At 35.6% G+C, this 27392-nt stretch overlaps 2 protein-coding genes across 7 annotated transcripts; both read right to left on the bottom strand.

The window, feature by feature from the left end:
• Positions 1-531: 531 nt before the first annotated feature.
• LOC108208840 (F-box/kelch-repeat protein At3g23880-like) lies at positions 532-23571 on the bottom strand. 6 transcript variants are annotated; one of them, XR_010288904.1, is made up of 3 exons: positions 1546-2808; positions 980-1099; positions 532-683 (listed from the first exon to the last, which is right to left on the bottom strand). XR_010288904.1 is itself a non-coding variant. In XM_017379411.2 (2 exons), the coding sequence occupies exons 1-2, from the start codon at positions 2711-2713 to the stop codon at positions 1089-1091; spliced, it is 1179 nt and encodes a 392-aa protein (XP_017234900.1). In that variant the 5' UTR covers positions 2714-2808; the 3' UTR covers positions 547-1088. The 6 variants fall into 6 exon arrangements, 1 of the variants encoding a protein (XP_017234900.1); XR_010288908.1 differs by lacking the exon at positions 1546-2808 and adding exons at positions 16143-20659; positions 22433-23571 and having other exon boundaries at positions 580-1099; XR_010288905.1 differs by lacking the exons at positions 532-683; positions 980-1099; positions 1546-2808 and adding exons at positions 12987-14369; positions 16143-20659; positions 22433-23571.
• Positions 23572-26460: 2889 nt separating this feature from the next.
• LOC108206319 (zinc finger A20 and AN1 domain-containing stress-associated protein 5) lies at positions 26461-27057 on the bottom strand. Its single transcript, XM_017376576.2, has one exon. It carries the CDS (start codon positions 26939-26941, stop codon positions 26543-26545), a length of 399 nt encoding a protein of 132 aa, XP_017232065.1. The 5' UTR covers positions 26942-27057; the 3' UTR covers positions 26461-26542.
• Positions 27058-27392: the final 335 nt, after the last annotated feature.

Here is a 27392-nt window from a genome sequence, read left to right as displayed (position 1 = left end):
GGCTCTCTGCTGGGTGACGGAAATCCCGTCCAACCTGATCTGGTAGTTAACGGATCAGATATGGTTCGCTTAAAAGAAATCTAGTATTTTTAATGACCCGGTAGGTAAAAGTCCGGTCCGATTTAATGTGATTGATCTAATTCGATTATACATATTATTTTGAATATATGATATATTATTTATATACAATTTTCATAAATAATATAACATTTTGTCTATTGATAAATTTATAATTTTTTTCTATACTGTACAGAATTAGATTCTAAATAAATTCAGAATGCTAAGTTCAAGACATGGATTAATCGGTTATTTATATAGTTTTCAGATCTAGTAATATGCAGGTCATGTTACATTATTAATACCTTGTGAACTTAATTTAAATATTTTTAATAAAAAAATCTAAATTATTTAAACGCATTCGGAGCTCCAATTCTATAAACATTATCCTAATGAATATGAATTAGGGTAAAAGAAAACCGTCTTTAATCATATTCAAGTTCGAATTTGATAAAAGTAAATAAATGTGAATATAGATTATGAAATATGTGTGAAAAATACAAATGGACAACAATGATGAAAGACATTAAAATCCAGGAGAGCCAAACACATGAACAGAGTAAATTTCTCATCTTCAAATTTCCAAATTTCAACAGTGGAGAAAGTTTGTGAATCCATTTGGACCACTGCAAATTGAAAATGAAGTTTAACTAACTCTGGAATGTAGAATGAAGTTACAGAAGAATATTATAGCACTATATGCATCAATGCTCACAAGCGTGATAATGCAAGTGATTTTTATAATGTACTTGTTATGTTTAAGAACATTTATAAGGAAGAAGAGTAGAATCAAATTTGAAATATTAGAAAATAAACTTATATGAAACTAACAAACTATTAGTAATTCCCAATTCAATAATGAAAACGAGTGAAAGCTAAATGCAAGCCAGAGAGAAACGAATTTCAAAGCGTAGCCAAGTACCAAAGCAGGTGAATCTCTTCCTGCAATTCCTATATTTGTAGTTTATCTGGATTCATGTCTTGGTGGACTGAGTAAGAGCATCTCCAACGGCGTTGGCTATAATTGTTGGCTAAATTGGACCTGTAAGACATTATGTAAAATTTGCTGAACCTGTAAGACATTTTGCTTCAATGGTACTGGCTATATTGGTTGGCTATAATTTAAAAATAGTATGTTATTAATAATTTAAATTGTTAAAATAGAATATATCAGTTCAATATGGTAATAAATGATGTACAATCTTCCTACAGATTTTCTTACAGACCTGTAGAGGTTCGACAAATTTAGCCATCCATAGGAGGTTGGCTAAATTTATAGACAACAGCTGAGCATGGTTGGAGTTGGGTTTTTGGAGCTGTTGGCTAAATTTTTTTATTTTAGGTATGCCACCTCACTTTTTAGCCAAGGGCTTTAGATGGTTGGAGATGCTCTAATCGAGACTAGGAGCATGTCCGACTTCATTCCTTTAAGAAAAACCAAACTAGGCGTATATCTGTAGCAACTTGCTAGGTTATAACAATATTTACCTGGAACAAGGCACATTGTATCTGTCTTGTGATCATAGTAAGAAAAGACTCCGTCACTATAAAACACAATCGAGCCCCCGTACTTAAAACCCTGTGTTAGATCCCATTTTAAACCACAGTTAGCGATTGGTCCGACACTATACATCTTCCTCCAGACACCACTGTCCTCGTCCAATGAACATACATCTACACTAATATTTTGGAAGTTTTGTTCATAATCCATCAAAGCAGGACGATCCATCATATTCACTAATATAGTATCTCTTCCGCTTTTACTCTGAAATTCAGGCAAGAACTCGAATTTGTTAGTTCTGGTATCAAACTTCAGGAAATTTAACCGATGTCCAGAAGGATTATATGATGTCCAGTAAGGACAATCCTTCACAATAGTAGTCGTCGGACAGTATGATAGTATCTGCTTTAGTTTCGCCTGTTCTATGACATGTTCAGGAACAATTAGATGGCTCCATGTATCTGAATTCGAGGAGTACAGAAAAGCAGACCACATTCTATCAACCGAATCACTGAACACTACCACCTTATAATCATTCCTGACATGATCAAAACCGAACCCGAAGTTATTCCAACAGTAGATTCTCCCTCCCTGCCTCTGCAGACTTGGTGACCAGAATTCCTTGGCTCGACGAATAGCAGGGTTCCATAACCACAACTTGTCCTCATGATCACGGCGGAGACAAACCAGGCCGTGAATAGAACCGATCAATTTCATCAAATTGAAACGATCAGGAGGGAGTATACATGTTTGTTCGTGTCTCGAGACGCTGACAAGTCCAGTAGTGTACTTAGAAGCTACGAGACAGTCATAGTCATCAGGGTTTTGCTGGGCGCGGATTTCACAGTGGAGTTTTGTGAATTTAGGATCAGATAACAGAGATAGCCATGATTTACAAACTGATTTGCATCTTACCAGTGATTTTGTTGGAACACGGGTTAATATCTCGTAAGAAATTATCTGTTCAGGCAGCACTTTCATCATCTCTCTTTTGGATTTTTCAACCGAGGCCATGGTACTGAGATTTTTGATTTTTCTTCTGATATTGTTTAGACTAGCGTCTGTGATACCATTCAGACTAGCAGCTATCCACAAACCTATTTGGGCATAAACTTTCTTATAGTTGTCGAGAGGAACTCGGACTTGATGATTCATAAATGCAAAATAAAAATATTAGATACAAAATTAAATTAATGATGCAATTATATATTGTTAGATATAATTGATGATTACTAATGTTCTTAAAGTTTGTTTTAGAACAGGAATCATCAGAGTTTAATATGGAAGCTGATCAGAGTCTAGTAAAGTCTGACAGAGTTTGATAAAGTCTGACAGAGTTTGATAAAGTCTGATCAGAGTTTACATAGTCAAGACTCGACAGAGTTTACACGTGGAAAAAGCTCAGAAGCGGATATACTTCAAGGAAGGATAGAAGCGGAGGAGTGATTTGCTGACTATGGAAACTAAACAGAAAACTGGAGCAATCTTTGATTGATAGAATTCATAGCTGATTTATAGGATATCAAATCAGAGATTGATTTTGTAACTGTGTCTATATAAACACAGATTAGGGTTACTCTATATGAGTCGAGTTATCGAGTATATTTCACAGAACCCTAGCAGCTCTTAGTGAAACATTATAAATCACTGAGAGAGTTTTTGTAATCTTTCAAGCTTTGTGAATAAGAGTTTATTGCTTTCAAGCTCTTATATTGTTTTACTGTGTTACAGATTGTGATCACTATATCAGATTATATAGTGGATTTATAGGACCTAACAAGTGGTATCAGAGCCAGCTCTGTTAAGATTACTACAGTGAGATCTTAAACACAATCATGTCTGAAAAATCACAAGCTTCATCCTTTAGAGTTCCAATCCTTAAGGCATTTGAATATCCAGTCTGGAAAGAGAGAATGATAATATTCTTAGACTCTGTTGATCCAGAATATCTTGACAGGATCTTTGATGGACCACATATGCCCACCAAGCTCTCTGTTGGGCTTGCTGATGAACCTCAGAAGATGGTTCCAAAAGAAAAGAAAGATTATACCCCTGAGGACATCCTGTCAATTAGTAAAGATTCAAAGGTGAAACACCTTTTGCACAGTGCCCTTGACAATGCAATGTCAAATAGGGTAATTGGGTGCAAAACTGCTAAACAAATCTGGGATGCTCTGGAAACCAGATGTCAAGGAACTCAGGCCATTAAGAAAAACAGAAAAACAATCCTTACACAGGAGTATGAGCACTTTGACTCAAAATCTGGTGAGTCTCTGACAGATCTGTATGACAGATTTGTCAAACTGTTGAATGACTTATCTCTGGTGGACAAGGAATATGATCTTGAAGACTCAAATCTCAAATTCCTTCTGGCTCTTCCTGAAAAATGGGATTTGAAAGTCACCACAATAAGAGACAATCTTGATCTTGGAGAAATGTCTCTTGATGATGTTTATGGAAGACTGAAGACTCATGAACTTGAAATGGAGCAAAGGAGCAAACGTCATGGAGGAAAATCAAAGTCTGTTGCTCTGAAAGTTCAAGAAGAAGCTGCTAAAAACAAAGGAAAAGCTCATGTCACAAAGTCTGACATTGAGTCATCAAACTCTGATGACTCAAACTCTGATGTTCCCTCAGACTCTGAAGAAAGTGATGATGAGATGATGCAGTTAGCAGCATTGATGGTGAAAAGCTTCAAGAAGTTGGCCTACAAAAAGTTCAACAAAGGCAAAAGTTTTTCAAGGAAAGACAGAAACTCTGACAGAGTTTATGACAAAAAGAACTTTAAGAAGAATGAGGGCAAAGAAGGAAAAGCTGGAAAAACTGACAAGTATACCTGTTTCAACTGTGGTGAAAAGGGACACTTTGCATCTGAATGCAAGAAAGCCAAGAAAGAAAAAGAAAAGGCCTTTGTCACCAAGAAAGGAAACTGGACAGATACTTCTGATTCAGAAGAAGAAGTCAATTATGCTCTGATGGCAAACACTGACAACAACTCTGAATCTCCTGCTAAGGTACCTCATTCTACTCTTGCCTTTGATACTGAAGATATAACTGAGTTAAGATTGTTTCTTAAAACTTTGCATACCAGCTTTAGAGATCAGACTTTAGAAAATGAAAGATTAAAATCTGAAACTCTAAGTGTAAAGAAAAGGAATGATTATCTAGAAAAGGAATTAGTTCAGATGTTGGAAGTTCAGAAAGAAAGAGATGATGCTGTCATTGTCAAAGATGAATTATTAAAGAGGTATGCATCTCTTCAATCAGAACTTGCTAAGGAAAGGGAAATTATTAAAACATGGACTAATTCAGGCAAAACTACTCAGGATATCTTAGGTAGTGGAAACTGGAAGAAGGGACTAGGTTACACTGATAACTCAGAAGCTGAGTCATCAAAAACAGAGTTTATTAAAACTCAAAAACCTAAGGTTAAACCTGTCAAATTTGTTGTTGAAACCTCTAAGTCTAAACAGAGTAGACCAAAATCAGAGATTAACAAAAATTTAAAATCTGATAAGCCCAAACAGGTTAACATAGGACTGATGACTCAGAAACAGCTTAAACACAAGCTTAAAGAAGTAAAGTCTGATGACAAAAACAAGGAGCCTAGGAAGAACAGAAATGGCAAGATTGGAATAGACAAGAGTAATAACTACATGCCTGTTCCAAATGCACCTAGGAAGACATGCCATAACTGTGGTAATACTAATCATCTTGCTAATTTTTGCAGGAAGAACAAGGACATTAACTCTTTACCTACAAAGTCTGGAGTTAGAAAAAGTAGTATTAGATATAAACCACAAGATCCATGTTTTCATTGTGGTAGTTTATGGCATTCTATTTATACTTGCAAAGAATATCATAGTTTGTATTATGATTATTATCAATTGAAACCTTCTTTGAAGAAGTTTAATAAAAGCTCTGCAAGTACAAAATCTGTTTCTAGTACAAACTCTGTTGCAAAGTCTGTTAGCTCAAACTCTGATAATAATACCGCTGCAAAAGCTAACAAACTTAATAAGGCCAAGGGATCCAAGCAAGTCTGGGTCCTTAAAACTAACAATTAGTGGTCTTTGTGATTGCAGGGCAACAGGAAGAATATTCTAGTCTTGGACAGTGGATGTTCAGGACACATGACTGGAAATAAGTCCCTGCTGTCAGAGTTTGTGGAGAAGGCTGGCCCAAGTGTTTCTTATGGAGATGGCAACATAGGAAGGACTCTGGGATATGGCAACATCAATCTTGGAAATGTCATCATATCAAATGTAGCTCTTGTTCAAGGGCTAAAACACAATTTACTCTCTGTCAGTCAAATCTGTGACAGAGGATATCATGTTGATTTCTATGAAGAACACAGTGAGATAGTAAGCAAGTCAACAGGCAAAGTGGCAGTGATCGCTCACAGACATGGGAATATTTATGAAATCCACTTGCCTACAAACTCTGAAGGAAAAGCAATCTGCTTGTCTACAAGGATCTCTGCAGAAGAAAGTTGGAAATGGCATAAGAAGCTCTCACACCTAAACTTCAACTCCATAAATGAGCTTATAAAGAAAAAGCTTGTGAGAGGACTCCCTGAATCACTACTTACATCTGATGGACTATGTGATTCATGTCAAAAGGCCAAGCAGAGAAAGACATCCTTCAAGAGTAAGACTGAATTCTCAATAAAGAAACCATATCATCTTCTACATGTTGATCTATTTGGACCAGTTAATGTACCATCCATTGCAAGGAAGAAATATGCTCTTGTCATTGTTGATGAGTATACCAGATACACTTGGGTATATTTTCTTCACTCTAAAGATGAAACAGCCTTGCATCTGATGGATCATGTGACACAACTGAACCATGGATCTGAAGACAAAGTGAAGATCATTAGAAGTGATAATGGAACTGAGTTCAGAAATTCAACAATGGAAGAGTTCTGCAAAGAAAGAGGTGTAGTGCAACAATTCTCTGCACCTGGTACACCACAGCAAAATGGTGTAGTTGAAAGGAAAAACAGGACTCTTATAGAAGCTGCCAGAACTATGCTTGATGAGGCTAAATTGCCTACTTATTTCTGGGCAGAAGCTGTTCAAACAGCCTGTTTCACTCAAAATGCAACCTTGATTAATAAGCATGGCAAGACCCCATATGAGATGGTGAAGAAAAAGAAGCCAAATCTGAAGTATTTTCATATATTTGGGTGCAAATGCTTTGTCTTGAAGACTCATCCAGAACAGCTTACCAAGTTTGATCTAAAAGCTGATGAAGGCATCTTTGTAGGTTATCCTCTGATAACAAAGGCCTTCAGAGTCTACAATCTAAGAACCAAGGTGATCATGGAATCCATACATGTGTCATTTGATGACAAGAAAATCATGGGCTTAACTGATATGGATGATCATGAAGAACTGCATTTTGAAAATGAAGAAATATTCTCTGATTCAATAAACTCTGATGAGCAGTCAAACTCTGACTGTGAAAAAGATACAGCAAACTCTGATGAAAATTTACAAGTTCATGATGATGGAGCACTTGCTGAGGGGGAGCATCAGAATGTTTCAGACTCTACCCAAGATTCCTCAAAGAATGCTGACTCAAACTCATCAGAGAATACTGATTCAAACTCTGATAGCACAAATACAGGGGGAGCTACAGAGAATAATCAACAGAATCAAGAGAGCATGGATCAAGGGGGAGGATCCAATGATGAAAATGGTCAACTTCCACATGCTAGGAAGTGGACAAAATCTCACACACCTGATTTAATAATTGGAAATCCAGAAGCAGGTGTGCAAACAAGGACAGCTACAGCAAATGAGTGTTTACATCATTGCTTTCTGTCTCAAACTGAACCAAAGAAAGTGGAGGAAGCTCTTCAAGATGCTGACTGGATTCAAGCCATGCAAGAGGAGCTAAATGAATTTGAGAGAAACAAAGTATGGACCCTAGTACCAAGACCTAAAGACAGATCCATAGTTGGTACAAAATGGGTGTTCAGAAACAAAACTGACAGTGAGGGTGTCATTACAAGAAATAAAGCAAGGCTTGTGGCAAAAGGGTATTCACAACAGGAAGGTATTGATTATGATGAGACATTTGCTCCAGTTGCAAGATTGGAAGCAATCAGAATCTTTCTGGCCTATGCTGCTCACAAGAAATTCAAAGTATTTCAGATGGATGTCAAAAGTGCTTTTCTAAATGGGAAACTGGATGAAGAGGTATATGTTGAACAACCTCCAGGTTTTGTGGATCCAAAACATCCAGACTATGTCTACAGGTTGGACAAAGCACTTTATGGACTAAAGCAGGCTCCAAGGGCATGGTATGAAACTCTAGCTCAATTTCTTCTTGAAAGTGGATTTACTAGAGGTACCATAGATAAAACTCTGTTTTATTTGAATCATGGAAATGATCTGCTTTTAGTTCAAATCTATGTTGATGACATTATTTTTGGCTCCACTAATGCTAAACTCTGTCAAAGATTTGCCAAGCTCATGCAGTCTAGGTACCAAATGAGCATGATGGGGGAACTCAGTTATTTTCTGGGTTTACAAGTTGAACAGACTGAAGATGGGATTTTTATAAATCAAGTCAAGTATACCAGAAATCTTTTAAAGAAATTTGGTATGCAAGACAGTTCTGCTGCAACTACTCCTATGGCAACAGCAACAAAACTAGACAAAGATACTGGTGCATCAGTGGATATCACAAACTATAGAGGAATGATTGGATCATTGCTTTATCTGACTGCAAGTAGACCAGACATTATGTATGCCACATGTCTATGTGCAAGATTTCAGGCAGATCCAAGAGAACCTCATCTGATTGCAGTAAAGAGGATATTCAGATATCTCAAGGGAACCACATCATTGGGGCTATGGTACCCTAGAGAATCAGATTTTAGTCTTATTGGATACTCTGATGCAGATTTTGCAGGTTGCAAAATTGACAGGAAAAGCACAAGTGGGAGTTGTCAATTTCTGGGTGGAAGACTAGTTTCTTGGTACAGTAAGAAGCAGAAATCCATCTCAACATCAACAGCAGAATCAGAGTATATTGCTGCAGGCAGCTGTTGTGCTCAAATTCTTTGGATGAAGAATCAACTGTTGGACTATGGGTTATCCTTCTCTAAAATTCCTATCTATTGTGATAACCAAAGTGCTATTGCTATGACAGGAAATCCAGTTCAACATTCTCTGACAAAGCACATCAGTATAAGATATCATTTTATAAGGGAGCATGTGGAGGAAGGAACCATTGAACTTCACTTTGTTCCTACTGAACAGCAGCTAGCGGATATTTTCACCAAGCCATTAAGTGAAGCAACCTTTACTAGGCTGGTGAATGAGCTAGGAATGATATCAGGAACTGAGTAAACATATTGGTTAGATCTTTAAAATTTAACTTGTCAAATTTACCATATGTATTACTGCCATGATATACTCTGATTGATAAAATCTGATTGATAAAATCTGATGACATTCTCTGATAATATACTCTGTTTGCTTTACTCTGATAACATTCTCTGATAATATTCTCTGATGCTTCTACAACTCTGAATCTTGATAAGCATTTTTTTATCTTCTCTGAGACAAATCACCTATGAAGATACCATGAAGCATGTTCTGAATGAGTAATCATGAATCTCAGCTAAGTTCCTTAATCCTGATCTCAATTTTGTGCTACACTAGTTCACACTATGCATGCTGATATCATTGAGACTCTACTACTTCACATATCTTAATTATAAGTGAGACTGATTAATTTAAATTTTCTCTCATATACTAGACAGTGATTATGAACTCTGATGTTTTTATTACCTGAGACAAAACCCCTGAAAAATAAGCATGGTACTCCTTTGAGATCTTAGATGTTAATATGACAGTGACTGGGAAGACCCAAACATTTGCTGGTATTAAGTAATTGCTAAGATTTTATAATCTATGGTGACCAGTCACAATCTCTGATTACTGGAGAAATACTAATGCAATATTATATTTTAAAGGTCGTGCCTCACTCACACTGAGAAGCGTCCTGAAAAAAAAAAAAAAAAAAAAAAAAAAAAAAAAAAAAAGGGGGTAGATTATTTTATTGATTATCTTCAGAGTATGTCCTAGTCTACGTTTTGAGAGTTTGAATAAATTATTCAAAGTCTACCTTATAATTACGAAATTGTGAAATTTTATATTCTCTGATTTAACATGACCACACACATTTCACAAGCACATTATTGAGCTATGGATTTCAGAACAAACTCTGATTTATTGATGAATATTCTGAAAATTATGTCTTTATTCTGAGGTTCGCAGAAATTTAATTTCTTTGTCTTAAATCTCAGAGTTTAAAAATTCGAGAGATTTAATCTTGATTTTTTTTTATTCAGAGAATGTGAAGAGAATGTGTTTCAAACGGATGTATTATTAGTGGGTTTACATGCAAAACATTTTAATAGGAGAACGTGTAATCAGCATTTATTACTGCGCATGTTTTACTGCAATCATGATTACTACTCTCGTTTCTCCATCCCACTAACACTCATCTACCAGTTATATTTTGACAGGTGTCTGATTGAACAAAAAGCCCATGCGTGCTCAGTTCAACAAAATCTGAAGAGTTTTTCAGATCAGATTTTATTGCTTATTATTCACCTTCTAAACAAAACTCTTACACTCTGTTCTCTGAAATTCAAATCTTCGTCTACACATTTCCTCAAACATCTTCTTTTCATAATCTCTGTTCTAATGGCCACTACAGCTTTTCTGTTGGCAGGTGTTGAATTCGTTCCTAATAACTATGCAGCCATCCTTGACACTGCTGAAGCCCCAAGGGATTATCATCCCTTTCAGCGATTCTTGGCACAAAGTGTCATCGGTACCGCTCTCACCGCTCCTGCAAGACTTTCAGGAAGCCAAATCATCAGCTTTTGGAGGTCGGGTACATATGACAATGGTGGTGCAGATGGATCATCATCAATTGTGTTTTCCTATGACGGGGAGGAGTATGCAGTTACTCCAGCAACAGTTCGTCAGGCACTCAACTTGCCAGAACATTCTGCGTACATTACAAATGGAGATGCAAATCTCAGAACAATGATGCTTGAATTGGGGTACTATGAATCTCTGAATAAACTGGGTCAGTTGAAGCGTCCATGGCTCAATAAGGAGTGGAGTTTTTTCTTTGATTGCATTACCAGAGCTTTCCAGAAGAAATCTACAAACTGGGATGCTATTCCAATGGACATGCTACAAATCGGGTATTCTCTGATCTATTCTACTGCTTTTGATTTTGGTAGATTAGTTCTTAGAAATATTGGTGAAAGAATGCTTGAGAACAGGAATGTTATATATTTCTCAAGATTTTGCCAATTGTTGTTTAATGCCACTGTTGGAGAAGTGGATTTTGATGCTGCAGATGAGATCAAACCTTTTAAACTTCATAAAAGGGCTTTTAAGGATCTCATATCTAAAGATGAGAAGAGACCAGTTCTCAGGCCTCTGCAAATCCCAGCTTCTTTCAGAGCAAGGCTGAACCTTCCTCAGGAACCACAACAACAGCCTCAACAACCTCAACCACAACATCCAACCTCTCCCACAATCACCAGAAAACAAAGATCATCAACCACAAAACCATCCAAATCTACAAAGTCTGATGACCAACCCTCTACAACCAAAACCAGAACCTCTGTTGATACACAAGTTCTAAAGACAAAGTCTGATAAACCAGCAAACTCTGATGCTGCAAACTCTGATAATGTCCACAATGAAGCTGCTTCTCCTCCAAAGCAGAAGAAAAGAAGAAGACTTGTTGCAGCATATGAATATGATGATCTAGAAACTGTACAAGCTGCAAACTCTGAACCTACTCCTACAACAGTCTCTGAACCTGTTCAAGTCAGTCCTCAAAAACCAGCTCGATTCAAAAGAAGGGCTCAAAAGCCTGCAAGGGCAAAAGTTCCAATCACTGAAATAACAGACTTTACAGTTGAGGAAGAACAGACACCATCAACAACAGTAGCTGAAAATTCTCAAGCTCTGATGGTGCTTCCTATTACAGCTGTTCCTCTAACATCTCCTACAGCATCTTCAACTTCATCTGAGGTAGATGAAGAAATTGTTTGCAAGGAACCTATAACATCTGAAGCTGGAGCAAATATGTCTGATCTTCATACTCCAGTATCTGATCTTGGACCCTCTACTCCAATTCCTACTTCTCCAATGAAAATTCCAGAGGGTGCCATAGTTCATGATACAGCTCCAGACAACTACAGGTCTGATGTAGTTGATGAAACTGACAAAGTAGCTGTGGAAGCTCTACAGTCTCTTGCTCAGACTGGTGCAGAGTCTATCAAATCACAGTCTGCAGCTAAAGGAACATCTGCTCAAGATACTATGGAGAAAGTTGCTGATCCTGCAACTGACAAAGCAAACTCTGATGATGATGATGACAGTTCAGATACAAGCAAGGATGAAAATGATGAAGTTCCTCTGACTCAACAAAAGTGGGAGTCTACTAGCCAGTACAATGCCAGGCTACAAACTCTGAACACAGACTCTGACCCACTTCCCAGGGATCTTCAAGTTGATCCTCCAAATGAAGTATGGGATAAACTCTGGTTGAGTCACCAGCATTCCTTGGAAACACCTAAAGCTGAAGAGTTCTTATCTATGGCAGAACAGAAAATTACAAACTCTGATGTTATGTCAAGCCTCAAGGGCACAATTCTATATCTGAAGACATTTCATCCTGCTCATGCCCAGACATCTAAATCAATAGATGGTCTAAGAACAGAGGTGGCAAAAGTCAAGGAGACAAATGAACTGGAAAAGAAGAGGACCATCAATCCTATGAAAGAGAATGTACAGAAGCTGGTAACTGCTAATGAATCTCTGGACAAACGAATGACCATGATTGAATCAAATCAAGAAAAGATGTCCAAACAGCTTGAAGCCATACAAACTTCACTTTCTCTGATCACATCCATATTGATTCCTGATGAGGATGATGTCAAAAAGGGGGAGAGAGTAGCTCAAGTCAAATGCAAGTCTACTACTCAAACTCTGAAGAGGAAGAAGAAGGATGATGATGATGATATTGATGATTTCACCAAGCACAAGAGATTTCAAGCAGGGACTGGTGGAAGAGTTTCAAACTCTGACAGTCAGAAATCATCTAAGCAAAGCACAAAGTCTGGTCCAACTCACAACATCACATCTGGATCTAATCAAAGACCAATGACTGAATCAGACAAACCCATGACCGATGAAGAGCTTGCTAGATTGGTTTTTGAACAAGAAAATTGTGACGGCCCGAGAATCCGGGGGTCTGGATTCTGACGTCACCACACAAAAACCATTTTTAAAACACCTTAAAAAAAAACCTGCAATATTTTTTTTTATATAAAGATAATGAAAATCCAAAAGAATTTTAAAACTTGAAATTCAAAACTTGAAAGCCATCATAAAATATTTGAAAGAGCACATTTCAACCCCCTAAAACAACAGGATCGCATCCAGGTTACAGTATTGAAATTAGAATCCACCACTAATATTACACAGCATTTCTTACCAAATCAGATCATCTTCGATAAGAGGAATCACTGTCAACTATTCTAGCTATGACTTACACTTGAAACCCTATAGCACAGCTCTAGCTTGCACCAACCTCATCAACTTTCCTGAACACTCCTCAACCACTGGATCCTCAACTCTGTCTCCTCGCCTAGCATTAGCCTTATCCACAATCTCAATCAATCATCTCAACTTTAAGCCTTTCTGAAATGGTTAGAAAGGAATAGCAAGGGTGAGCAACAATGCTCAGCAAGTAATAATAAACAATGATAGTTCTGAAATGATATAACAAAAGTTCACGAGTTCAAGATATAAGAGGATTCAACCTGATTTCATGAGTTCATGGTATTGTATAGAATGATTTACAATACCTTGCAGCATTTAAACTGAGAAATTCAATCTTTCCAAAGAATTATTGAATTGGACTATCACATTTTAATTAAAACCAAGGTTAGGCAGCTGATCAGTTCCGCACTAACCCCGAGCAGGCCCCGCCATGCTCTATCACTGGATCCAAGGCACTCATTGGCCTAACATGACCACGAATCTGGTCCACAGGTTTATATAAAAACAATAATCCAATTCTCTAATTCAATTCAAGAAGCCAATGTAAATTAACAGAACATCATCATAAATATCATCAACAACAGAATAATTCCAATTCAAACTTTGATAATAATCTATTCATAAATCATGATCCATCATTTCATAAATCACAGTTCAGGAAATCCTCAACTATTCAGTATCCTCCATTATCGGCTAAGCAACTGAATTTAGCCTGCTAAACCAGCATGACAATGGCGGGTTGAATAATCAAGAAGATCCCAATTCATTCAAAGCTCTAACTATCACTGAGCAACACATGCTTCAATGACAATCTGAACTTCGAATTAATTTGTAAAACGGAAATTCTTTAGAAACTTGAAGATTAGAAAGAATGGGTCAGAATACTCGCACTTTCGAACATTGAAAAGAAAGGTATGAATACTTGAAACATATACCAAAGGAATGGATCAGAATATTTGCAATATATCCAAGAGAAAGGTTTAGGATACTTGCCTTAAATCTGACTCCAGTTTCATAGCTCAACCTCATCTTTCAACTTTCACAATCTATGCATCTCGTAATCTCTAGACCATCTCTAGCTATACTCTATTCGCCACTTCGCTTCGCTTACTCAATCATCCCTTATTCGCTTTGCAATACCATTCCGACTTTCTGACGTCTTCGAGCGTACACGTCTCGTCCAAATCCTTTACGAGAATAAGATAATGCTATAGTCACTAAGCAATATATCGCATATACATATCACGTATATCGATACCCACTTATATACCCCTTTAAACCTATCACATACCACGTAACACATAAGCATGCTTTGACTCTTACATATAGTCAATCATATTCCACATAACATATCACCAATAAATTATCATATGAATCCTATCGAAAATCCGACATCGTCTCGTCTATTTATTAGACTATCCACCTGTTATCCTATCTCAATCAACAATCAACCAACAAGATCCAATCACTATAATCCATATATTCTTATCCAATATCAATCAACTCACGACACTATGTCATCCAAATCATTTATCACACGCATATACTATCATGAATAAACATGTATATCACGTAGTCATTAGTTAATAGCAACCAAATAACATATAATCACATTTTGCACATTTAACAAAAATTATTCAGATTCTCGACTCCATCATAATATTATGTCATATCAAACTAGACTTTATAAGCTTCTGTCTCTCTTTCGTTTCACTTGATTCCGACTTACGGATCAAAAGTTATGATCAAAACCGTTTTCTAACTCCTCTATCGGCACATAACACATCAAACAGATAGCAGACAACACATTACACATAAGGTTTCCCACCCCAATTGATATCAAATCAACTCTTGGGTTAAAAATGATTTTTCGGGAATTTTCTGGAATTTTTAAACATTTTTCGGAATTAAAACGGATAAAAGAATCACTTTTCGGATAAATAATCAAGTCCCGAATACTTGAAATTGGACTTGAAATCATTCATAAACAATTATCGAGCCTTGAAAATAATTTGGAAAAATATTTTAAAGCTCGAAACTATTTTTCGGAATTTTTAAATCAAAAAGGATTAATTAAATCCAATTAATTAATCAATTAAAATCAATTAATAATTAATTAAAATAATTAATCAATTAATATTTAAATTAATTGACCAATTAAATAATTAATTACTAATTAAAATTAATTAACAAACTAATTTAGATTTATTTTTGAATAAAGAAATAATTAAAAAGCATTTTATTGAAATTAAAATAATTAAATAAAACAATTTTTGAAAATTAAAATCAAAGGTTTAAAGTGTAAACTTTTGAAAGTTTTGTCCAGGTTTTAAAGTGCAATTTTTCAAAGTTACAGGGGGTAATTCACAAGTTTCAAAACCTGAGTACAAAAACTTCATCATCTTCAAAACTTCGGTGACCAAACAGCAATAAGCCGCGGCCACCACACTAACTCGCCGGAAATTCGTTTCCAGGCGTCCTCCACTCACCATCTACTCCAGATCAGTAGTACACACACCCATAAATCAATCCCCCATCTTTAATTAGGCAGAAGTCGCGCGAATTCGCCGGAAAATCCGGCCGAAGTCGGCGACTTCCCGCCGCCGATGGCGGCGATTCGAGCCACCTCCGCTCAAACCAAGCACACCAGCATACTCCCCTTTCTCTCCTCTTTCTATTCATATATACCACTACTGCCCAGATTTAGCGGAACCCATTTTCCGGCCAAAATTCAAACTTTTCCGGCAACAAGCTCAAGAACACCAAGAACACAATTTCAATAATCAAACTGACTTTTCTACATGTTATTGAACTCCGTTTTTGACATATAATATACCAAAACGACGAGAAAAACATGCTCTACATCATAGAATCATCAAATCACATAAACGGAATCGTTTGCAAAAATTCATCATTTAAATCATATAAACTCGAATTTTAGAAAAATAATCTAAAATCACCTGTTGAATCTGCATATAAACGGATGATTAAGCTTGATTCTACGCGTCGATAGCCTCGTTTTGACTATTTATACGCCTCCATCGGATTCCAATAACACCTTCAAATCTTCGTTTGATTATGAAGAACACGAAGAACACCGCTCGGTTTCTCTCGATATTCGTGCAGAGAAACTGTTGAAATGATTTCTACGGTGAAAATAAGTTACAGGAAAGTCTATTTATATTTACAAATAATTGGTACCCCTTTGGATCGTTTATGACATGAAAATACGTATTTAATAGCTTTATATTAATAAAGCGGGGTCCAATCGGTACCGGTTTTCGAGATAATCATCAAAACGGGGCTTTTTAACTCAATTATTGGTCTGCGGGTCCCATTGCAATTATTACAAGATAAGGATGAATATAATAATCAAAATATCTCGTTTCACGCTTATCGAGACAAACTGGATAATTATCAACAATTAAAATACCCGAAAAACTCCGCCGGACCGACTCCGGGGAAAACCGTACTCCGGATCGAAAAAGTCAAAACACGAAAAATGTCCGGAATATTGAAATTAGGCTAAAGGTAAGTTTTCTCGAAACTTCCGGGAAGAAAAATCGCTACACCGTTACGAGTGGACGGTTTTACGGAAGTCACATAATTAATAAATAAATATAAATATACACAATTAAATCCGTAAATCGATTATAAAATCATCTAACATTCCATAAATCGATATGAAAATATCCAAATAAACTATATTTTCTCCTGAGCATATAGAAATTGAAATCTCTCAAATACGAACACATATGAGCAGTTAACGCAATAAACCAGATAATATAAAATTCACAAAAATTCATATATTAATCATATAATACTCATAATTAACCATAATTAATTAACCAACAAATCCACCAATACCACTTACTCACATCACACATATATTCACATAATAATCATCTAAAATTTTCAAAACAATATATGAAAATCAGTTTTAAAAATACAATTATTTATCAATAACACAATAACCCGGGGTTTAAATATAAAACCTTGAAAACTCATTAAACTGGAATAAAATATTAAATCTTATTCCCTTCTTTTTAAGAAAAATCACTTTTAATACTAATAAAAATATTTTTAAAAATCCAGGTCATTACAATCTACCCTCCTTATAGGGATTCCGTCCTCGGAATCAGAAAAAGAAGGAGGATGCATAATCTGTAAAATCCATATTAATCCACATAACAAGTATAATCACATACAACTATTCACATAATCATATCAATATTCAACTAGAGCCAACAATAATATCTAGACAAATAGATTTATAATAATCACATCTAAATTTAATAATATGGGATATTACAGGAATGACCCCCTTATAAGGATTCCGTCCTCGAATCCTCCGAAGAAACTAAAACGTACACGCTTCGTAATATCATATCGTCATTCACCTTTGGTTGATCTTGGCATACCTTTAACTTTAATGAAAAAGGAAAATCAAACTTTTACAATTGCAAAATTCATTTCCCAAGAATCAATCTTGTGGAATTTTGAATAGAACAAAATGTTTTCAAGGTAGATCACATTTGAATAAAGGAGTGACTGAGAGATCTATATGATCAACGAACTTGGTGTTGCGTGTCCACATTAGACACTACTAAAGGTTGTTAACCTTCTTGTAATCACAACACACACAAGTGATGGCGTCCCATCCAACTCCTATCACACAGACAGGTATACCTTGTGTCCCCTATAAATAGGGTTGTTCATCCCAATCAAATTGAAGAAATGTTAAGGAATATCAGAGAATATCAATGAATATCAACAATATCAAAGAACACTAAGGGATATCAAGGTAGATGAAAGGGTATCAAGGAATGTCAAGAAATGTCAAACAATATCAAGGAACATCACTATCTCTTTACAACAAACCTTTATCACACATCTTTGCTTTCCAACTCATACCAATAATCAATACCAATGTCATCTTAGAATTTGAGAAATTGAAGATCTCATTTATCAAAACTTTTGTAGAAAAGATATCATGATAATATCTCACTGATGAGAAAACAATCAAAAGAACCTTTAGTTGAAGAGAGGTATTGCCAAGGTCTTCTCAAATTCCCACTCTACTTTACGAAATCGTTATTCGATTTATGTCATCCTTTCAACGTTCTCGATAATCAATCGATTTAACTCGTAATAGCCTCATAAGATGTCATCGTAGACGTTATCGTTCGTAATAAGTCTGACCCAAGTAGTTCACGTTCTCATGCTTCATCCAGTTGCCTTTGAAGTCCATAACACCACACGTAGCATATCTTCGATTTTCTGGATCGTCGCCCTGTGGGTTATGGGCCCACCTTGTCCCGCTTAACTTAAAACGTCGTCGTGAGAATTCACATTCTAAATTACTCGCAAATATCGCTTCTAATAACCTGAATCAACTTCACTTACTCTCTATCATACACTTCTCATCTATCAACCTCTATATACAAGTCTCTCCTTCTAATTCTGTGCAACTCATATCTTACACTAACTCTTCATATCTCACAAAAACAACATACCTCTTCCAAATATCTAACATGGTCAACATACTATGAACCATGCATCTTTATCCTTCTCAAATCAATACCATAGACCATTTTCAACTATGCAGTATAGTCAGAATACTCTGAACTCTGCATTTTCACCATTCTCAACTCAATCATTCACTATCAACTTTTCTATCTAGGTCTAATCTTGACCTTTCTCACAATTCATCATCTCAATTAGTCAACATACCAAAAATCATATGTCTAACTTAGGAATCAAAATCTCTCCAAACTTATGCACTCAACTTAATCATCTAACTAGATTCTATTTCTCTATCACATCCCTAGACTATTTCTAAATAGTCTCACAATACCTCTATCCGAGGTCACCCAACATTCTTCTCTAGAAAACCTATAACTATGATCTATATTCTAATTTCAAATACTTATAACCTGTTGCTCTGATACCAACTGTGACAGTCCGAGAATCCGGGGGTCTGGATTCTGACGTCACCACACAAAAACCATTTTTAAAACACCTTAAAAAAAACCTGCAATATTTTTTTTTATATAAAGATAATGAAAATCCAAAAGAATTTTAAAACTTGAAATTCAAAACTTGAAAGCCATCATAAAATATTTGAAAGAGCACATTTCAACCCCCTAAAACAACAGGATCGCATCCAGGTTACAGTATTGAAATTAGAATCCACCACTAATATTACACAGCATTTCTTACCAAATCAGATCATCTTCGATAAGAGGAATCACTGTCAACTATTCTAGCTATGACTTACACTTGAAACCCTATAGCACAGCTCTAGCTTGCACCAACCTCATCAACTTTCCTGAACACTCCTCAACCACTGGATCCTCAACTCTGTCTCCTCGCCTAGCATTAGCCTTATCCACAATCTCAATCAATCATCTCAACTTTAAGCCTTTCTGAAATGGTTAGAAAGGAATAGCAAGGGTGAGCAACAATGCTCAGCAAGTAATAATAAACAATGATAGTTCTGAAATGATATAACAAAAGTTCACGAGTTCAAGATATAAGAGGATTCAACCTGATTTCATGAGTTCATGGTATTGTATAGAATGATTTACAATACCTTGCAGCATTTAAACTGAGAAATTCAATCTTTCCAAAGAATTATTGAATTGGACTATCACATTTTAATTAAAACCAAGGTTAGGCAGCTGATCAGTTCCGCACTAACCCCGAGCAGGCCCCGCCATGCTCTATCACTGGATCCAAGGCACTCATTGGCCTAACATGACCACGAATCTGGTCCACAGGTTTATATAAAAACAATAATCCAATTCTCTAATTCAATTCAAGAAGCCAATGTAAATTAACAGAACATCATCATAAATATCATCAACAACAGAATAATTCCAATTCAAACTTTGATAATAATCTATTCATAAATCATGATCCATCATTTCATAAATCACAGTTCAGGAAATCCTCAACTATTCAGTATCCTCCATTATCGGCTAAGCAACTGAATTTAGCCTGCTAAACCAGCATGACAATGGCGGGTTGAATAATCAAGAAGATCCCAATTCATTCAAAGCTCTAACTATCACTGAGCAACACATGCTTCAATGACAATCTGAACTTCGAATTAATTTGTAAAACGGAAATTCTTTAGAAACTTGAAGATTAGAAAGAATGGGTCAGAATACTCGCACTTTCGAACATTGAAAAGAAAGGTATGAATACTTGAAACATATACCAAAGGAATGGATCAGAATATTTGCAATATATCCAAGAGAAAGGTTTAGGATACTTGCCTTAAATCTGACTCCAGTTTCATAGCTCAACCTCATCTTTCAACTTTCACAATCTATGCATCTCGTAATCTCTAGACCATCTCTAGCTATACTCTATTCGCCACTTCGCTTCGCTTACTCAATCATCCCTTATTCGCTTTGCAATACCATTCCGACTTTCTGACGTCTTCGAGCGTACACGTCTCGTCCAAATCCTTTACGAGAATAAGATAATGCTATAGTCACTAAGCAATATATCGCATATACATATCACGTATATCGATACCCACTTATATACCCCTTTAAACCTATCACATACCACGTAACACATAAGCATGCTTTGACTCTTACATATAGTCAATCATATTCCACATAACATATCACCAATAAATTATCATATGAATCCTATCGAAAATCCGACATCGTCTCGTCTATTTATTAGACTATCCACCTGTTATCCTATCTCAATCAACAATCAACCAACAAGATCCAATCACTATAATCCATATATTCTTATCCAATATCAATCAACTCACGACACTATGTCATCCAAATCATTTATCACACGCATATACTATCATGAATAAACATGTATATCACGTAGTCATTAGTTAATAGCAACCAAATAACATATAATCACATTTTGCACATTTAACAAAAATTATTCAGATTCTCGACTCCATCATAATATTATGTCATATCAAACTAGACTTTATAAGCTTCTGTCTCTCTTTCGTTTCACTTGATTCCGACTTACGGATCAAAAGTTATGATCAAAACCGTTTTCTAACTCCTCTATCGGCACATAACACATCAAACAGATAGCAGACAACACATTACACATAAGGTTTCCCACCCCAATTGATATCAAATCAACTCTTGGGTTAAAAATGATTTTTCGGGAATTTTCTGGAATTTTTAAACATTTTTCGGAATTAAAACGGATAAAAGAATCACTTTTCGGATAAATAATCAAGTCCCGAATACTTGAAATTGGACTTGAAATCATTCATAAACAATTATCGAGCCTTGAAAATAATTTGGAAAAATATTTTAAAGCTCGAAACTATTTTTCGGAATTTTTAAATCAAAAAGGATTAATTAAATCCAATTAATTAATCAATTAAAATCAATTAATAATTAATTAAAATAATTAATCAATTAATATTTAAATTAATTGACCAATTAAATAATTAATTACTAATTAAAATTAATTAACAAACTAATTTAGATTTATTTTTGAATAAAGAAATAATTAAAAAGCATTTTATTGAAATTAAAATAATTAAATAAAACAATTTTTGAAAATTAAAATCAAAGGTTTAAAGTGTAAACTTTTGAAAGTTTTGTCCAGGTTTTAAAGTGCAATTTTTCAAAGTTACAGGGGGTAATTCACAAGTTTCAAAACCTGAGTACAAAAACTTCATCATCTTCAAAACTTCGGTGACCAAACAGCAATAAGCCGCGGCCACCACACTAACTCGCCGGAAATTCGTTTCCAGGCGTCCTCCACTCACCATCTACTCCAGATCAGTAGTACACACACCCATAAATCAATCCCCCATCTTTAATTAGGCAGAAGTCGCGCGAATTCGCCGGAAAATCCGGCCGAAGTCGGCGACTTCCCGCCGCCGATGGCGGCGATTCGAGCCACCTCCGCTCAAACCAAGCACACCAGCATACTCCCCTTTCTCTCCTCTTTCTATTCATATATACCACTACTGCCCAGATTTAGCGGAACCCATTTTCCGGCCAAAATTCAAACTTTTCCGGCAACAAGCTCAAGAACACCAAGAACACAATTTCAATAATCAAACTGACTTTTCTACATGTTATTGAACTCCGTTTTTGACATATAATATACCAAAACGACGAGAAAAACATGCTCTACATCATAGAATCATCAAATCACATAAACGGAATCGTTTGCAAAAATTCATCATTTAAATCATATAAACTCGAATTTTAGAAAAATAATCTAAAATCACCTGTTGAATCTGCATATAAACGGATGATTAAGCTTGATTCTACGCGTCGATAGCCTCGTTTTGACTATTTATACGCCTCCATCGGATTCCAATAACACCTTCAAATCTTCGTTTGATTATGAAGAACACGAAGAACACCGCTCGGTTTCTCTCGATATTCGTGCAGAGAAACTGTTGAAATGATTTCTACGGTGAAAATAAGTTACAGGAAAGTCTATTTATATTTACAAATAATTGGTACCCCTTTGGATCGTTTATGACATGAAAATACGTATTTAATAGCTTTATATTAATAAAGCGGGGTCCAATCGGTACCGGTTTTCGAGATAATCATCAAAACGGGGCTTTTTAACTCAATTATTGGTCTGCGGGTCCCATTGCAATTATTACAAGATAAGGATGAATATAATAATCAAAATATCTCGTTTCACGCTTATCGAGACAAACTGGATAATTATCAACAATTAAAATACCCGAAAAACTCCGCCGGACCGACTCCGGGGAAAACCGTACTCCGGATCGAAAAAGTCAAAACACGAAAAATGTCCGGAATATTGAAATTAGGCTAAAGGTAAGTTTTCTCGAAACTTCCGGGAAGAAAAATCGCTACACCGTTACGAGTGGACGGTTTTACGGAAGTCACATAATTAATAAATAAATATAAATATACACAATTAAATCCGTAAATCGATTATAAAATCATCTAACATTCCATAAATCGATATGAAAATATCCAAATAAACTATATTTTCTCCTGAGCATATAGAAATTGAAATCTCTCAAATACGAACACATATGAGCAGTTAACGCAATAAACCAGATAATATAAAATTCACAAAAATTCATATATTAATCATATAATACTCATAATTAACCATAATTAATTAACCAACAAATCCACCAATACCACTTACTCACATCACACATATATTCACATAATAATCATCTAAAATTTTCAAAACAATATATGAAAATCAGTTTTAAAAATACAATTATTTATCAATAACACAATAACCCGGGGTTTAAATATAAAACCTTGAAAACTCATTAAACTGGAATAAAATATTAAATCTTATTCCCTTCTTTTTAAGAAAAATCACTTTTAATACTAATAAAAATATTTTTAAAAATCCAGGTCATTACAAAAATCCAGAAGCAAATTTGGATTTGGAGTTGATTGCTGCAGAGGAAGCTGAGCTGAAAAAGGAACATATTGAAGGCATAAACTCTGGAAAGATCCAAAAGCCTGCAAAGTCAACTACCAAGCCAAAAGAAAAAGGAATACTGATCAAGGAATCTACTGTTGCTGATCAGAGTTTACCAGTCAAAAAGGTATACTCTGAAGATGAATACACCTCCAAGGGTAAAAGCAAAGTAGATGAAAATCTGGAGAAAGGCTGGGAAAAGAAGAAGCCTACAACCTCTGACAAGGATCAAGTTGTGAAGGAAAAGAAAACAGAAGCTGCAATCTCTGACAAAGCTCTTGTTGCAGAAACTCAAAAAGAAAGATTGACCTCTGACACAGCTCAAGTCAATAAGGAAGCAAAGAAAGACACAGTCTCTGACAAAGCTCAAGCTGTGTTCAAACCAACAACTACTCCACTGGCTGGATTTGCAAAGCCTACTCTGATGACTGAAATAAGTTTTGAAAAAGGCTCAATTAAACCATTTTCTCATCAAAAGGCAGGAAGAGATAAAGGAGGGCTGGGATCCAAGTATGAAAAATTTGATCAGAGTATAGGATCAAGACCAGATGACCCCTCATCTCTCTGTGCTCCCAAGATTGGAGTATTGCAAGACAGAATGGACAAACTTGATTCAGTCCAGTTGGTGAAGAATGATAGAGGAGATAATGTTCTTATCTACTTCATGTCTGATGGAACAGTGTTTAGAGTACTTGAAGCAGATCTATATGCTAAACACTGGGAAGAATTGAGATATGTATCATACATATTTCAAGTAAAGAACAAGTCAGGACAACACATCTCCAACCTGCTAAAAGATCAAATCAGAAGAAAGATGGGGATTACAGGAAACAAAAATGCTGGACCTTTCATTCCTAAATACCTCAATCATAAAGGACAGCTGGTGGAGATGAAGAAAAATTCAGCAAAGATTGAAACAATAGGTGGAATCAGAACTCTTGCATTTAATGAAGAGTCTGATAAAGCTTACAATATCAGGCTGGATAGGGACTTGAAGAAGAATAAGATCTATGATCTCAGAGCTGCAATTTATCAAACTGGAGTTTCAGATCCAGAGCTGAGAGAGATCAAGAGACAAATGATTACAGTGCTTGAAGAAGCTGAGAAAGAACTCCTCAGAGAGTATCTAAAGACAGCAAATGGAATCTATGCAGCTAAGGAGTAAAGTATCTGTAAGTTTTAAAAGTTTTCTGTTATATAGTTAAACTCTGTTGCATTTGACTTAAATGTTTTGACATCATCAATTATCTGTTAACTTGTACATAACTTATTCATGCACAAGTTGGGGGAGATTGTTAGATATAATTGATGATTACTAATGTTCTTAAAGTTTGTTTTAGAACAGGAATCATCAGAGTTTAATATGGAAGCTGATCAGAGTCTAGTAAAGTCTGACAGAGTTTGATAAAGTCTGACAGAGTTTGATAAAGTCTGATCAGAGTTTACATAGTCAAGACTCGACAGAGTTTACACGTGGAAAAAGCTCAGAAGCGGATATACTTCAAGGAAGGATAGAAGCGGAGGAGTGATTTGCTGACTATGGAAACTAAACAGAAAACTGGAGCAATCTTTGATTGATAGAATTCATAGCTGATTTATAGGATATCAAATCAGAGATTGATTTTGTAACTGTGTCTATATAAACACAGATTAGGGTTACTCTATATGAGTCGAGTTATCGAGTATATTTCACAGAACCCTAGCAGCTCTTAGTGAAACATTATAAATCACTGAGAGAGTTTTTGTAATCTTTCAAGCTTTGTGAATAAGAGTTTATTGCTTTCAAGCTCTTATATTGTTTTACTGTGTTACAGATTGTGATCACTATATCAGATTATATAGTGGATTTATAGGACCTAACATATATAATAATGATAATAATTTTCTTATCATTTTCAATTAATTTATATTAACAAATTAATTTTTTTTCAAAAAGCAAACAAATTAACTTTCTTTAGAATTGAATATATTTATCGGAGATGGAGAACTCAACCAAACAGATAACATACGATATAACATCTCCACCTCATATTACTTTAATCTTACTCGTTATTCCAATGCCTTTTCAAAAATTTATATCATTTCAATCCGATTCCTGGTTCCAATTGCTTTCCAAACCACATATCCAACTTATACTACTTTAGTGGGAGATATTCAATTGGGATTTTGATATATTATTTTTGATCTATGTTTAATGGGTTGTATTTGATTTTGATTTTGTACGAATTCTTAATAAAATATCATAGAGTTGATACAGATACTTCAGGATTCAAGCACAATGCTTCAAAATTCAATGGCTTTAGTGGGATCTCAAAAAACTTACAAATACATTGAAAAAACCCTCAAAATCCATCCAACATTTGAATACTATCTGATTTTAATGGATTTAAAAAATCACAATTGAATACCGTCGAATTTTAAAGCATAATTTAAATTCCTGATTGAATACCTCCATAATTTAAAATCCAATTGAATATCTCAAGATTTTAATGAATTTTAAACTATCCTAATTAAATACCCTTAGATTTTATTAATGAAAAAATCTTTTAAAATCTCAATCTAATAATAGACCTCCTAATCAAATTCATTATTCCAAACCCTTTGCCAAAAAATCATATCACTTGATCCCAACCGCTGTTGTAAACCAAACGACGACCCTTATTCCTTTATCCAATCCCTTCCGAACCAAACCCCCTTTCTGAACCAAACGACCCCTTGTTCCTGGTTCCCACAGCAGCTTGGTTCGTCTTTCAGATTTGTTTTCCTGACATAACAAAAATTTCAGACCACACCACACATGACACTTTCTACAAACAACACATATTGAATCAAAGTCTTTTGTATTAATTCAATAAGTTACATCCTTTCATATGAAATCAAATTATGCAGATATTTATACAAATCCTCATATCCTAACAATCTTCGCCGCCTTGACAACCGGATTCTCCCTCGCGATCGCTTCTCTACCAGCCGCTTTATAGTCATACCCACACTCATGCCTATCCGAATACCGATGCTGCGAGCACAATAACTTGCCACACCGGCACTTAAATCCGGCCAGTCCAACCTTCCTCCGACACCCTGAGCACCGATTCACCTCTCGTTTCACCACCTCGATCATCTCGCTTCCACTTTCCTTCGTCACTTCATCCTTATCAGCTTGCGGCGCCGCCGGCGAGGCGATGATCAATGCCTGTCTGCCGGTATTTTCCGATAATTTCGGTCCGGTGACGCCGCGGTTGATACAGAGAGCTAGATTTGATTCAGGCACGGCTTTGAATTCGGTTTCTTCGTTGTGTGACATGTTTTGAGAAGTGAATTAGAAAGAAGAGGAACAAAATTGTGTGTTGGATAGATGATTTGATTGGAATTGGGATTGGGGTGAGAAAAGGGAGATTTGTAAGGGAGATGTGTAGTTTGTTGAATGAGGAGACTTGTGATTATATAGGTATTGAATAATGAATTATTGATGGCGCGTATGAGAATGCGTAAGAGTCAAGTTGACTGCAAGTAGTTTCCAAGAGGGACGATAACCGAAATGTGCTGGGTTTTGGACTCGTTTTTCACTGACGTGGACAATGACGAGAATTCAAGGCGGTTGTGGGAATATTTTTTCTTCTACACCCTCAATTTGTATCTACTACTATTGACTATTGTACCTACGTTTAGATGGTTTTTTTCCCTCAGATTATATTTTGTAATATTAGTCGTTTGACTTTTTGACACGTATTTTAAATTAATTGATCGTATAATTA

Source organism: Daucus carota, chromosome 2 (assembly GCF_001625215.2).
Source record: "Daucus carota subsp. sativus chromosome 2, DH1 v3.0, whole genome shotgun sequence".
Taxonomy (NCBI): domain Eukaryota; kingdom Viridiplantae; phylum Streptophyta; class Magnoliopsida; order Apiales; family Apiaceae; genus Daucus; species Daucus carota.
This window is presented reverse-complemented; position numbering and strand designations above follow the sequence as displayed.